Source organism: Pungitius pungitius, chromosome 5 (genome assembly GCF_949316345.1).
Source record: "Pungitius pungitius chromosome 5, fPunPun2.1, whole genome shotgun sequence".
NCBI classification, from domain to species: Eukaryota; Metazoa; Chordata; class Actinopteri; order Perciformes; family Gasterosteidae; genus Pungitius; species Pungitius pungitius.
The window spans coordinates 19,808,209-19,823,382 of record NC_084904.1 but is presented as its reverse complement, the minus strand read 5'-3'; the positions used below and the strand labels follow the sequence as shown (position 1 = coordinate 19,823,382).

Here is a 15,174-nt window from a genome sequence, read left to right as displayed (position 1 = left end):
TTGTCTCAAGTTGAAGACGAGGCCCCTGTCCTTGATAGTTAATGATTAAATTATCCTAGAGGTTTATAGGCAATTGCTTTAAGTTGCCGTTATGTGTTTTTGTGTGTCTGTGTGTGTGTAACTGAATTGACCTGTTGATAAAATACAAAAGGCCACATTACTCCCAGGGCTTAACATGCACATATTATCAACATTAGAAAGATTAAATAAAACAATAGAATACAAAATCTGTCCAATGATTTATTCAATGAACACATCATTGAATCCTGTACAGATTACAGTCTCATCAAAATAAGGCATAAGATGTTGTTGTGTTGAATAAACCACATTTTTGGAACAACACATTCCTCGTGCATTTGTGTTGTTTGTTTGAGGATTTCAAAAGTAAAAAGAAGGGCCAGTTTTAATTTCCCAAACATCAGAAATGGCGTCTTTGCTCTCTGACGTTGTAACTAGGAGTAAATTGGTGCCTTAGAATGAAGGCAAAATAAATACCCAAAAAGAACTGCACTCCTCTTGAGCAACAATGACTATTTTTACAGCAGTAAGAATGGAAATTCGCTTTATAAAAAGAAAAACTTCACACGGCAAACACACACACACACACACATACTTAATCCCTACATTCGAGGAGGTTAAGACTCAAAGTCGATGTCATTAGAATCTTTGTGAATTATGTTCAAATTTGCGACACAGTGCGACTCCCGAATCTTGAGCGAGTGGCGTCCGCGCCTCTCGGCCATTTGCCTCTAGCGACACATGGGTCTGACCTCAGGCCCGACCTCCACGGAGCTACAGATCTTCGTGCTCCCTGCGGCCGCGTCGCTGCAGCCAGGCCTGCAGCAGGGGAAGGTTGCGGTCCATCCAGCGGATGTTCTCCTCGATGGTCTCGTAGGTCTGCCGGATGCATCTCATCTTTGAGCCCGACTCCTCGGTCAGAGAGCCAAAGAAGCTTCTCACCTGGGCACACACAAGGTAGAATATGTGAAGAGTCTGCGTGCATCTGACGGGTGAGCTGAAGTGGACATTATAATGGTGAGCATGTTGAATAGAAACGTGTTTTAATGCACAACCAATTCATTATTTTCCAAATTTGAGTCAGTATTTTTAGTATATTTAGTTTGTTTGGGGTGGAGTTACACATATTTAATGATGACATCAATTTAAATGGAAATTGCAAGGTCATTGAGGCTGAAGCTTCCATAGGCCGACACCAGAAAAGAAAAGCCCATAAATGTGGTCCCGGCCTGCCTTACCTCATCTAACATCTCCCTGGTGGAATACTGGTTGGTCACTTCAATCACCATGTGGGATATGGTGCTGGAGCCCAACTCAAACCTACGGAGTGCAAGACAAACAGAACAATGCATTCTCGGGCTGGACGAATTTCCACTGCAAATACTAACAAAAGTCATCACATATTTAACATCTAAGATCTGACTCCATGTTTGACATCCTTGGATTGCACAGAGTCGCACACAGCTCAGAGAGGCACTGACTTCTTGATCAGAGTGTGCCAGTTGGCCCGGAGGAAGTCCCAGGCCAGTTTGTAGCCGCGGGGGTTCTTGCTGACGGAGATGACCACGCCCGGGAGGTCCTGGGTCTTCATCACCTCGCCGTGGAGGCTCTGCTCCATCATCCTGTGGGCCGGAGACGAAGGGGGAATGTCAAAAAAGGACGAAATGGAAACCACTGGAGCCGCAGCAGAGGGGTGCGAGAAAAGAAAAGGGGACGCAAAAGCGGCAGAGGTTTGCTTTAACGCGCGCACCGCTTGAGCTTGTCCTGCAGGTGGCTGACGCTCATTGCGGACTTCAGGCGGCTCTTCAAAGACATTTGCATCGAGCGGCGGTACTCCTCAAACAGGAAGTCCCACCCCTCCGGGGTTCGAGCTCCGATCACAAACACTGCCATGGTGACGTCGACGGGGAGGCTGAAACAAAACAAAAAACAACAACACACAAGTGCTTAAATTGTAATAAAAGCTCAACTCGGAACGTAGCCAGGAAGGGAACCGTGGATGTGTTGGTCCATGAGCACTGACCTCATGGTGCCCTCAGAGTCCCTCCACCTGTCAAAGAGCTCGGTGGCCTTGGCCACACAGGGAGCGTAGTTCCTGACGGTGCCAAACAGCAGCAGGTAGCTCCTCAGCACTCGCTCGGACACCGATCCAGAGTCAGTCCACTCCTGCCGATCGATCAGCCCCCGGAACAGATCAACGATGTAGTCCTGAGGAGCACACGCAGGTAGCGCTAAGAAAACGCGCCCAAATGAACACAGGGGCAATGAAGAAGTCTAGTCGGCGCTGCCTTTTCTTCTGACCTTCATCCGGTTCTCCAGGGCAGCCATGTCTCTCTTCTCCATCAGCTTGTAGAGCGGTACGAGCTCTCGGAAGCCCTGAGTCACAGCCATGATCTCGGTCTCCCTGGACAGGTACAGAGACAGCTCCAGGGCCGTGTCCAGCCCCACGTCGCCCGTGCTGTAAACACACAGGAACCGCTGCAGCTTTTGTCCCGATTTTTTCCGAAACCTCGATTTTAAATTTGATTGGGGGAGTGGGGGGGGGGGGGGGGGGGGTGAGCAAGAGTCTTCCTTCAGACCGACCTGACCAGCTGGAAGACGTTGTGGATGAGGCTGGCGCGGTCGTTGCTGCTCAGCGCCGTGTGGTTGCGTTGCAGCAGTCGGATGAGGGAGTTCCACCCGTCGCCCGCGTAGTGGACCATGTAGAAGCCGCTCATGTCGACGTTGAACTTCACCCAGTCCGCCTCCTGCGGCAGGTACAGCACGTCTGCACGGAGGAGGAGCGAATTCATGGGGGGAGGGGGACTTCTTTAGATTGAGGATAGAAACATCAGGGGCCCTCACAAGCCACTCACCAGTTTTCGTCTTCAGCAGGAAGCGGTGGATGGTGCTGGAGGCGCTGGTCATGTAGGTCAGTGGGATCTGCCACAGGAATCTAGCACAACACACAATGAGCGTCCAATATACGGATTTTGAATCAAATGTAACCTTTTCTGAGTATAAAAATTTGTTGGGTAACTTCACGTAATTGCAAGTTTAAAAACTGCATCACTGTTATGCACTTTTATGCCAAAAGGAGTTGTTTTATTTTTGAGAAGTCAAAAGTTGCAACAATTGGATGAATTTTTGCAACATTTGCAGTAGTTGAAAAACGACTTTCACTACGTCCACTGATCCGAGGCGTTACCCTTCGGTGAGGGAGCGGTCGTCTGTCTTCAGGTATCGCTCCTGGCTGAGCCTGACCTCCCGACCTCTGACCTCCACGGCGACCAGAGGGAAGCCCTCCTGCAGGGTCCAGGTATCCATGATGGCCCTGACATCCAGCTCATCACCGGAGTACCATTTCTGTACACACACACACACACACATAATAAAAGACTGAACATCCCAAAATGTGACAGATTTATGGAGAAAAAAAACTCACAGAGGCTCCGGACTGCAGGTCGCGCTCGGAGCAGAATTCTTTGTGTTTCATCCGGCCTTCGTCCAGATCGTCCGAGTCGCAGATCTGATGGAGGGGGGGGGAAACAGAGGGAAGCTCGAGCGGAGAGAGTCTCCACATGGACACACGCACATGGCAGTCGATCCCAAACACACCCAGGATGATCACTCACATTACTCAGGCTCTCCCACAGGTGGCTGTTGACCGTGTTCTGGTAGCTGTAGCGCTTGAGGTATCGGATGATGCCGACCTCAAAAGCCTCGGGGGTCAGGAAGTCCCGCAGCATGTTGAGAATACACGCCCCCTGGGAATAAATTAAAATGAACAATTAAAATACTTATGAATGTGAGATTGTATATGTTGTCAATATTGATTTTGGGGATAACTTAGTAACGCAGATTAGGATTTATCCCTGTTTGAAGGAGGTTTGTCCTCGGACAGTAAAGGTCTGACCTTGTCATATGAAACGTCGTCGAACATCTCCTGGATCTGAGTGGGGTTTTCCACATCGGTGGAGACCGGGTGGGACGAGTTGAGGGAGTCGACCTCCATGGCATCAAAACACTTCCCCAAGAAGATGTCGTCCTGGGAGAAAAGGGGGCGAGAGAGAGGACATGTGAGAGAGGAAGGGAGGCTGTGAGTCAGAGCGGGTAAAAGAGGGCCAGGTCACACTTATTACATTCAAATATTAATTTGAAAAATAATCCAAAACGACAGATAGAATCTACTGCAGTAAACATCTCACCACTTGCAGCTCCGGGTAGGTGACCCTGAGAGAAATATACTCCATGAACTTGGCGAAACCCTCGTTGAGCCAGAGGTCATTCCACCACTCCATCGTCACCAGGTTCCCAAACCACTGCACGGGAAGAACAAAGCGTTTCACCTCCATGTGCAGGACGGACTTTGACCTCCCGTCCACCGGGTGGGGGGCGGGGGGACACACAACGTTGGCGAAGGTGGGGCCAGCTACCTGGTGTGCGAGCTCGTGGGCGATAACCTTGGCGAGCCCCAGTCTGTCTGAGGCCGAGGACTTGTTGGGGTCGAAGAGGAGGCCCGTCTCCCTGTAGGTGGTCAGCCCCCAGTTCTCCATCGCTCCCGACTGGAAGTCAGGGATCGCAGCCAGGTCTGCAGGTAAAAAAAAAAAAAAGCACGTCACCTGCATCCGTTTCTGAAATTGTCTTCTGTCTTCTTGTAGGTGTTGACTCACTTTTACATTTTTAAATATTTCCCTTTTAAAGCCTCATTTTCAGAGGCACGTTAGGGCGCACAATCCCTGAAAAGGGGGCGTTTCCACCAAAAAAAATGACGGATCACAAAAGCACACGGACCTCTTCTAAGTAAATACTGACCCTGTTTGGGAAGCGGGTAAGGAATATCAAAATAGTCATCGTAGAAGTCCAATAGCCGGACAGCTGCGTCCAGCGCGAAGGCCGTCTGGTCGATCTTCTCCGGCACGGCGTAGACGGAGATCTGAAGGGTAGTCATGTAATGTAGTCAGGGGAACCTTTGTAACGCCACGAATCCCCAAAAACGCGGTGCGTTAAAGAAAAAAAAAGAGCCCGCCTCACCTTGACGCCATGCCGGGTGGTCTTGCTCACGGACAGGAAGTCGGACACGATGTAGGCCACCAGGTACGTGCTCATTTTAACGGAAGTGTCGAAGTGGTCCTCGAGCAAACCCCCCGGCAACAGCACAGTTTTTACCTGAGGAACATCGGTGGGGGGGGTTTGGGGACGGAGACGGAAAAGGAGAGGTCACGAGGTAAGTTGCAGACCAAGAGTTGTGTCCTTTGATGAAGTCGTGCGAATGAACCGACATCCGCCGCGTACCTTGGGCATGTTGGAAATGGTTATGTGGCGAGGCTCTCGTACGATCTGTATGGTGAAGTTGGCTTTGAAGGCGGGCTCGTCGAAACAGGGGAAGGCTGCGCGGGCGTACGTGGCTTCGAACTGCGTGGACGCCAGAACCCTGACGAGGAAAACGAGTGAGCGGTGAAATCAAATTGACAGCATGGTCATAATGAAACCCGATAGAATTACCTTCATTGACATCACTGATAACCAAATCAAGACGACGCCTCAAGACTTTTGTAAGCGACATGACCGAAAAAATGAAAAAGTCCTACCGGACTTCCCCGGTGCTGGTGCGGTAGCTGCTCTTGTAGAAACCGTGGAAGCTGTCGGAGAGGTTGGCGGCGAACTCCAGCTGGACCTCGTACCTTCGCCCCCTGGTCAGCACCGCGTCCGACAGCAGGGCCAGCTGGTGGAAGCGAGGGTACTCCAGCACCCGGAGAGGCCTGACGCCTCCGGGCGCCAGGAGCCACGCGCTGGATACCTGCATCTCCTTGGCGTGGAGAACGATGGCGCCGGTGTCTTCCCGCACATCCAGCTGGATGCGGACCACCCCGCTGAAGTCCAGCGTTGTTAGGTTGGGGTGGAGGCTCAGGTCGTAGTGCAAGGGGTGGACGGCTTTGGGGAGCCTCATGTGGCCCCAGGGGAACGGCTGGCCGTTGGTGGCCACGGGGGCCTCCACGGCTCGGCCCCGGTTTGGCACCTGGGCCCCCGATGAGGGAGGGACGGGAACCAGCAGCAGGAGAAGAAGAAGAGGTGCCGCCAACATGGTGGCAGCCGGGAAATGTGTACACCTGTAATGCAAACGTCATAACGATAGCACGAGTGGGTTCAGAGAGGCTCCAGTTTTGGACCTTTGGGCTCTACTAGGCTCGTTCTTAGTGAACAACGAGGACCGACCATGTCGTCCATTGACAAGATTTAGCGTCACGTTCTTACATTCAACAGAACACTAAACACCACGCGCAACCTTTACTGGAGTGGAAGCGCCATACTTTCGATATCACAAACATCTCCGTTGACGCACGGTCACGCGAGGAAATAAATCTTCTCGTTTTCACCCAAACAACGGCTGTTAAAATCGTCTGTTGTTGCGCATTTTTTTTTAACGCGAATAGTACATTTCTACTTACAGCGTCTTCTTCAGCGCGCAGTGTGTGTGAATAAAGTCATTCGAGAGTGAAAGTGAAACAGCTGGAGGAGTTGCATTGTGGGAGAAAAACGGACCCGCGGGGGAACGCGCACGTCGTCAGCGAGACGTCGTTTTGCCGCTCACGCGGCTGCGAAATCGGGATGTTTGTGGTTTTCGGAGCGTCGTTTCATTTCTGCAGCTCCTTCCAGTTTTTGGAAGAATGAGAAAGAAAGAAAGAAACAGTTCGCTCCGTTACAGGAGGAAGGAGGAGACGAACGTCAGCCGTGAACAGGAAGTTCCGTGTTGTCGCGCAATACTCACCTCGACCACCAGGGGGCGCCATTGCTTTGGTTGACGGTTTCTTTTTAGCTCGACGGTGAATTATGGCTGATGAAAGATGTCCTTAAAATATGAATACATTTTTGGGAACTTATTATAATTAATTGAGTTGAGCTGAATTGACAGAAGTATCAGTTGGAGACACCTTTTTGACCCTTACGTATTTACATAAAACCTCAGAGAGCATCAGTGAAACGGTCTATGATTTATTAACTTTGTTTCCAGAGCAGATTTACAAACGTAAAAATGCAACTAAAGGGCACTCTGCTATTTCCCCAAGCCCTGAAGCTGTGTCATAAAGGTAATAAAGGAGTATCTTGTCTAATTTTATCTTATCTTTGACAAAGTTACGACAAGCTGACGCTTTCATACAAAGCGACTTACAATAAGTGCATTTCAACCATAAGGATGATGTTCTTTTAGTCTGCTGGTTTCACCTTGTATCTGTTGCAAATCTAAATATTTGTGTGTTTATAACATTTTCTGAAACACGTAGACAGTAGTTTGTTTGTTTGGCTGCAGCTCAATAAAGGAGTATTTGTTGTTATTTCTCACCCTTGTGGTGGTGCATGATGTCTTACAACCATCAGATATGTAACTGGGGCGTGTCTTATTCTGAAAATCAGTGACTGTGTCTTCATCATTTTTGATCTTGAAGAAGACACGAGGCCCAAAATATCATCACAATAAAAGAAACGCTTACGAAGCCAGAGGTTTGGGATATTTATTTACCTACTTTCATAATAAAACTATTCATTTCCAATTACTGATGGTTCTCATTACTTATTTAAGTGAAAGAAACCTTTTAGATTGACACTAATTATAAACGTTGAGTAAGTCATATGCCAACCATACAAAGATTTTTTTGATGTGGTATCAACAGAAAAAACAGATGTAGTATTATGTTCTTTGACTCACAAGGTCCATGGATAACGACCGGAGTTTAATATTTATCGGCACATACAAAACACTGTAAGCCTGCCTGAAGGGTTCAAACAAGACCATCTTGTCAGGCATGTATATTTTGCACTGAGACATTTTTATTGTACTTATTTATTCTATCTTATTTTGTTTAAACTTAATTCTTTTATTGACTGTGTAAAATGCCTTTGTTATATTTATGTAGATGAACAACTTACTGTTGATTTAACAAAGTGCTGCTACTATTAAATTGGCAATACCTGCCGTTGAATTCAGTTTAATCTGCACCATTTATCTTTGTTCATTTGTTCAGCCTGTACCTGATTCTTTGCAGGTCAACTCTTGCATAAACATTTTTTTTTAATTTTAAAGAAATTTAAAGTTTCAAACACAATAAATAAGGCGCCGCCCAATATACCTACAAACTAAATATTTATTCCACGCTCACAGGCTACTTTTACACATTAATGGAGGGAATAAAGTCCATCCCATCTGCAAACATCAATGAGTAAACTTTACAATCCCCTTTTTGTGGGAGGTGACTTCAGTGGCTGCTCTGATGCCGCGTTCATCGTTGGGGAGTCAGACGCCTGGATTTTCTCTTACGTAAGCAGCGCCACGACATTCCTGAACTTCGCAGAAGGCTCACTGTCCCGCGCAAGACCCAAGAGAAGCAGAGCCGTCCCCCCCCCCCCCCCGAAGGCCTACTTCCAGGGAGGAGAATGATCAAGCAAGTGTTGTTTGGGATTCTGGGTGGCGCTCTCGTGCTGACCGCCGGGATCCTGATCGGCCACTACGGCATCGCCAGGAGCCCCTACTCCTGGGAGAAGGACCTGGACGAGAGCCTCGTCCACAAGTTTCTGTCTGAGGTGGACAACGTCCAGATTGAGCAAAACCTCCGGTGAGTTGTAAATAAAGAGGTGCTTAAAAGGATTTCAACTTCTATTCAGAGTGTTTTGAATTTGGGTTTTCAAGTTAAAATTCAGTCTGAAGGACTGAAGGCTCAGACATTCTTTAGCCTCATTTTTGGTTTTTCCTTAAGGAACCCCTTGACATTTTCACATGGTCCTTTTAAGGCCGCGAATGACCCTGAGAACATCACAGGAGCGAACCTTTCTTTGTTCCCCAGTGAGCTGACCAAAGTGCCCCACATGGCCACCACGGCTGGAGACGAGCAGACGGTGCAGCTCATGCTGAAGAGGTGGCAGGACCCCGACACGGGTCTGGACCAGGCCTGGAGAGAGGAGTACCTGGTCTACCTGTCCTTCCCTGACCCCACGAAACCCAACAAGGTCACTGTCGGTGAGTCCTTTTTTTTTTTTAAATATTAAGCTTTTAAGTGGTTGAAAACAGGTGGGGTAGTAAAACTTTTGGCGAGACAGTAGGACATCCTGCGCTGGTCCCAGACACTACTGTGAAATCCAGATGCAAAATATTGGCCCGGAGCCGCCCCCCCCCCCAAAAAAAAGTGACACGACCTCCGAGCAGATGAATGGAGATTAGCCAATCTAATGCAGCCCGACACACACTCTCTCTGCAACTGGCACCATGAGCGTCCACCGTGAGTCGCCTCGTTTCAGTGAACGCCGCCGCCGACGTGCTGTACACCGCGAGGGAGAAGGAGAAGGTCTACACCGAGGACCAAAAGGACCCCGAGGTGGTGCAGCCGTACGCCGCGTACTCCCCCCCCGGAGAGCCGAAGGTACTGTGTTCAAAAAAAAGGGGGCCTTCGTTGTGTGTCTGATGTGTGTGTGTGTGCGGCTGTGTTTACCCAGTGTTTGTTATCAGTATTCGTTAATCAAGAGGTTGGGGTTTTATTGCTTTGATGCTGGTAAACCAATTTCCGGGAAAAAATAGACATATTTAATGGGATGAATAAAAAAGTCCCCAGTACATGACAGTGCTTTCCCGTGATTTTATTCATTATGAAATCAAACTTCACTTACTCGTTGTCAGGAAAGTAAATTGTGTATAAGTTCATGAGCAGATTAAGTTAAGTTTTATCCAGTAAGACTTCAAGAAACAACCACCATTTTTATTGCCCACAAAAGTTGTATGAATAAAGAGATTGATGGCGAAATGCAATTATAGAACCGTGTTTATGGAGCCTCCGCTTTCCCCGAGTCGTACATCATTTCGGGAATAGTTTACTGACGCTGTAAAAATCACATGATGGTCATTTTCCTGGCTCACACATTAACAGGTCACTCTGACAGAAGACAGATAAGAGACACTTATTCCAGTGTACAAAATCTCATTTAAATGCAGACCTGGAGCTTTGGGGAAGGCCCAGTTTGAAAGAAAGAAAGTCTGATATATATTTTTAAGTACCACTAAACAGCAATTCCTAACTTTTATGGCGTCCTCATCAAGGCTAAAACCTTTAGCTTCTCTTATCAGGGAAACTGCATTGATAAGCCAACAAGGGCCCATCTGTTCAGGGTGACAAAGCCTGCTTGTTACTTTCTAGGACCATTTATTTCAGGCAGGAGGGGACAGAGATAAAACTTGCAATAAAGAGAGGAATAAAATAACATCTTTTGTCGGTTATACAAACGTCTTTCTATCAATATATTTGGAATAACGGTAAGAGTCCAGTAAAAGGATCTTCAGGAAGTTGCGTTAATTAATGTATGGATGTCCTGTACATATTGTGTAAATGCAGCCCTTTTGGTATAAATTCTACTTCCGTCTGCTGTGATTACCTGAACGTGTCATGAAGAGATCACTGGGGCACACTGCTATTGACCAATTGTTGTCATTTCAGTTTAAATACTTTTGTGGTTTTAGGGGAAACTGGTGTACGCCAACCAGGGGAAACCAGGTGACTACAAGCTGTTAAGTGAGGCGGTGGACTTGAGAGGAACGATCGCAATCACCAGATATGGCGGCGCGGGAAGAGCCGACAAAGTGAGTCATTTACCATCTTTTTAATTCAGATCTTGGACTAGATGTTAAAGCAAGATAAACTGTTTCATGCTGGCGAGCTTTTGAGTGCTTTAGCAAATTTCTTCCATATGTGATCTTTCAATGGCCCGCTTGTATTAATAGACAAAAGGTTCGAGGACCAACTTAACAAAACTAGAGTCAACGCCGATCACCAACTATAAAGAAGCATAAAAACGATAACACTAGTGTAAATATGCTTATTGAAAGGTGTGTACCAATGCATTGTATCAATATCATTTGCATTGTTAATCAAATGCCACGTGCGTCTCGCGCAGGCCATCAACGCGGCACCCTACGGAGTCGTCGGCGTGCTGGTCTACACGGACCCCCTGGACATCAACGACGGCCTCATGTCGGACGCCAGCGAGACGTATCCTCACTCCTGGTACATGCCGCCATCTGGCGTGGAGAGAGGGTCGTTCAACACTCGCTATGGCGACATGCTCACTCCTTACCTGGCTGCCAAAGGTAACCGGTGACTCATGCTTTTTTCAGTGCTGCTCCAACACAGTCCAATAGCTTTAAAGATCCATACTAACACCGAATTGGGTCATTCAAATTGTTTTTATTTTATACTGAAATTTCTCTATCAATGATTCTAAAAATGATGAATTATTATTTTCACAGAGGAAACTTACAGAATTCCAGAGGAGAACATCACTGGGATCCCTCCCATTCCAATCCAACCCATCGGGTTCGAGGATGCCGAAAAGCTCATCTGGTTTGTAATGAGACAAATCGGATTTGGGGGATTATTACATGTAAAAATGGGTTTGCAGCAAACTCTGAACCTGTTCATCCATTTGTTTTTTTAATCAGTGAGCTTGGTGGAACGGAAGCTCCGGTTGGTTGGCGGGGAGCATTCAAATGCACCTACAACTTCGGCGGCCCGGGGTTCAAACCGACGTCTGCCTTCAGAGACAGGTGGTCACCTGCCAGACACGTTTAAGAAAATAAATTAAAAAAATCAGTCCCTTTTGTCTTGAACCTCTCTTTTTCCAGCGATGTGAAACTGGCAATCTTCAACACCGCAGTGACAAAGAACTCCTCCAATGTGATGGGGGTGATCCGAGGGAGCGAGGAGCCAGGTGAGGCCTTCCACCCCCAAACCTCCATCCACCATCTCATCCCCCCTCGCGGCGGCCTGCGATCACTCCCCACCGACCCGACGTGTGTGTGTGTGTGTGTGTGTCCGCAGACCGGTACGTGATCTACGGGAACCACAGGGACAGCTGGGTTCACGGCGCCATCGACCCAAGCAGCGGGACCTCCGTCATGCTGGAACTGACCCGAGTGCTGGGCAGGATGGTGAAGAAGGGTGAGGGCTGTCACGTCACGGACGAATGAAACACCCGGCGGCTCTGCGGACGCCGTTTGAACCTCCCGTTCCCTCGTTTTAGGCACCTGGAGGCCTCGCAGGTCCATCATCTTTGGAAGCTGGGGGGCGGAGGAGTTTGGCCTCATCGGGTCGGCAGAGTACGCCGAGGTGATTTGTTCATGAACTATCAAGTATTGTTAGTAAACTTACAAATATGGGGCAAATGTGACCTTGATCTTCTTCTTTTTTCCTCCCCTCCAGCAATACTTCGCCAAGCTAAGTGAGCGAACTGTTGCTTACATCAACGTGGATATAGCTGTTTTTGGTAAGAAGCCGTCAAAAGCCCTGTCGGTTTCACCTGAAATCCCAAATTTCCTCATAAGAAAGTTCAGATGTTTTAAGACGTTTTTGACCTCGAAGACTCGTATTATTTTCTGGTACAAAACGTTAACTGCATGAAGACGTTCATCTTCCGCCCCCCCGCAGCCAACGCCACTCTCAGGGCCTCTGGGATGCCTTCCCTTCAGAACGTCATCTTCACAGCCGCGAAACAGGTCAGCGCTTAAAAAAACAACAACAACAACAACCCCCCAAAACACGTGTGTTACTTTCAAAAGAAACCGTTGTCCAGGTGAAAAGGGTTGTTTGTTCACGCAGGTCGATGCGCCCGGGCTGGGCGCCACATCTGTGTACGACAACTGGATCCGATACGCCAACAGGACCAGCTCGGCCCACGGACCCGTTCCCAGGTAACAGTCCCGCCTGCCTGAACGTACCTCACTTTGCACCCGGTTGTTGCTCTTCATCCCAGATCTTTAGCGGATAACGCCCTCGTACCTTCCGCGGAGTATCTCGGGCCCAAGACGCTTGGTGTCTTTATTTGACAGGGTGGGATACTTGACAGGAGCAGGGAGTGATTACGCCGCCTTCGTCCATTACCTGGGAATCCCTTCGATGGACATTTCGTACACATACGACAGGGTACGACTCACTGCCTTTTCAGTTACTGTAATGGTGGCAAACTCCAAATGATCCAATTTCTTAAGTTCTTCACCTGTATTACGGTGATTTATTTACCCAAATCTGACGGGGATAGAAGTCAGTCACAACGCGCCTCTTAAATCTTCCCTTCCAAACGGATCTAAGGTGATTTTCTTTCATACAGAGTAAAACAAATGCCCGGATATACCCGGCGTACCACACAGCGTACGACACCTTCGACTACGCTTCAAAGTTCATTGATCCCGGTGAGCTGTGACACAACGCACACATTTATTTACACACAATGTTTTCCTCTACTCAATTTTTCCATCTCACGTTGACAAATTTGGACAACTGGAAAGAGAGCAAAACCATTTCCAACATGTGATCATGTTGCTCTCAGGGTTCACCAGCCACCAGGCCATCGCCAGGACGGCAGGAAACGTCCTGATCCGACTGGCTGACAGCCTGCTGTTGCCGTTGAACTGCAGCGACTACGCAGAGAGTCTGGAGGACTACCTCAACACAGCAGTCACCCTTTATCAGACCCAAACGCAAGCTCAGAACATCTCCATGGGTAAGGGCAGGCACAGGTGCTATGGGTGGTACAGCGCACCAGTAGAAAATCCTCTGCAGGCAAATTCATTTCACCTGCGTTTTATGTTCCAATGAGTCAGGACGTCGGTGTTTTTGAATAGAGCCGAGGTCACTGCAATAGTCGTTTGACTTACTGCATTTCCTCTAATAGACAGATGTAAGAGACAAATTCTTAAAAAAAGAACCTGCAGGCAGCACTCACAGAAGATCAGAGCAGGGGGGAGGCCGGGGGGTCTTTTGAGCCGAAAAGCTGCACAGCTGATCCGTTGTGTTTTGCTTCAGAACCACTGGAACGCGCCGTGGCCAGCTTTCGCAGCGCGGCTACTCATCTGGACCAGGTGATCCGCAGCTCCGACCCGGCCAATGAAACGTAAGAGCCCAGAAGGTGCACGTCTTCATCTCCTTCGGCGTCCAAAGCGAATGTCGGTGTGTGAATGTCCTTCTCCGCCTGTCTCTCGTCTCTCAGGCCGCTGAAGGTCAGGAGGATCAACGACCAGCTCATGCTGCTGGACCGAGCCTTCTTGGACCCCCTGGCCTTCCCAGATAAACACGCATACAGGTGAGATGATGACGTGTCAGGCTCAGAGCCTTTTTGGAGTGCTCGTTTTCTCACTCTTCCATCTCCCTGTGATTCCCCCAGGCATGTTATCTGGGCCTCGAGTAGCGCCGGTAAGCCAACCTTCCCGGGTCTGGCTGATGCCTTCGCCAACGCCGAGACCACGGGGCAAGCCGGCGACTGGGCCAAAGTGCACTACCACCTGTCGGTCCTGAGCCAGGCCATCGAGGGCGCGGCGCACACACTGGTTGACGTCATATAGGAGGAGGAGGAACTGTACTCGCCATGGGAATAGAGAATAATTAATAATAACACACCAGTATATTATCTTGTCATGTATTTATTAAAAAATAGGAACTTAAATCAACAACCAGCTTTTGGGATTTTTGGGGGATGTTGAGTGTTTTCTGTTCTCATGGCACGGATTCATTTCATGTCTAGGATGCTGTAAAAATAAAAAAATTCAGTGTTTCTGTTTGAGCAAGAATGAGTCCCATTTAATGATGGATCGGTTAGTATTCAGACGTTTGCACCACCTATGTGTGTCAAATTATTTCACCTGACGAGAGCAGTAAACATTTACACCCCCGAGACATCACACTGCCCGGGAGCGAGGAAGGTAGAGAGGCACTGCAGAGCTGTTATAGCAGAGTGAGTCAATGCAGATTTACCTGGGTCAGACCTTCCTCCACTGCACATACTGAGCATACAGAAGGACAAAGATTGTTGCAAAGGTATGTCATGACCGCCTACCTGCACCTCATCGAATGCTTTCATGTTTTCTTATGCCACCCTGGTCCAGGCCTCGAGTCATGAGGTAACAATACCAACTCCTGCCACCAGGGGGCAGAAAATGCTCGGGTGCAATCCCAGGGACCCAGTTTACATGTGGAAATACATTTTTCATTGTCTTAAATAACTGAGTGACAACAGTGGCTGCAAATTCGCAATCGGGGAAAAAAAGGCTTCAAAATTCCTGTATCGTCAAAAGGGGGCTTGACATAAAAAGTTTAACCTCATCCTGAAAACCATATTTTGGATGTTATACAAACGACAATGGTCCCATTA

General features: G+C 48.3%; 2 protein-coding genes across 2 annotated transcripts; one reads left to right on the top strand and one right to left on the bottom strand.

Moving 5' to 3' along the window:
• Positions 1 to 227: 227 nt before the first annotated feature.
• erap1b (endoplasmic reticulum aminopeptidase 1b) lies at positions 228 to 6,768 on the bottom strand. The gene is made up of 19 exons (XM_037482491.2): positions 6,447 to 6,768; positions 5,589 to 6,107; positions 5,293 to 5,431; positions 5,032 to 5,166; positions 4,813 to 4,933; positions 4,434 to 4,588; positions 4,206 to 4,319; positions 3,914 to 4,045; positions 3,633 to 3,764; positions 3,443 to 3,526; positions 3,206 to 3,363; positions 2,874 to 2,953; positions 2,602 to 2,785; positions 2,320 to 2,476; positions 2,042 to 2,226; positions 1,769 to 1,930; positions 1,500 to 1,640; positions 1,257 to 1,338; positions 228 to 960 (listed from the first exon to the last, which is right to left on the bottom strand). The coding sequence occupies exons 2-19, from the start codon at positions 6,080 to 6,082 to the stop codon at positions 793 to 795; spliced, it is 2,823 nt and encodes a 940-aa protein (XP_037338388.2). The 5' UTR covers positions 6,083 to 6,107; positions 6,447 to 6,768; the 3' UTR covers positions 228 to 792.
• A 1,494-nt stretch (positions 6,769 to 8,262) lies between these two features.
• naaladl1 (N-acetylated alpha-linked acidic dipeptidase like 1) lies at positions 8,263 to 14,617 on the top strand. Its single transcript, XM_037482492.2, has 19 exons — positions 8,263 to 8,606; positions 8,835 to 9,007; positions 9,286 to 9,407; positions 10,496 to 10,615; positions 10,930 to 11,122; positions 11,282 to 11,375; positions 11,474 to 11,578; positions 11,657 to 11,742; positions 11,853 to 11,972; positions 12,055 to 12,140; positions 12,234 to 12,297; positions 12,459 to 12,526; positions 12,630 to 12,721; positions 12,860 to 12,953; positions 13,138 to 13,219; positions 13,357 to 13,530; positions 13,833 to 13,920; positions 14,017 to 14,109; positions 14,191 to 14,617. Exons 1-19 carry the CDS (start codon positions 8,428 to 8,430, stop codon positions 14,366 to 14,368), a joined length of 2,211 nt encoding a protein of 736 aa, XP_037338389.2. The 5' UTR covers positions 8,263 to 8,427; the 3' UTR covers positions 14,369 to 14,617.
• Positions 14,618 to 15,174: the final 557 nt, after the last annotated feature.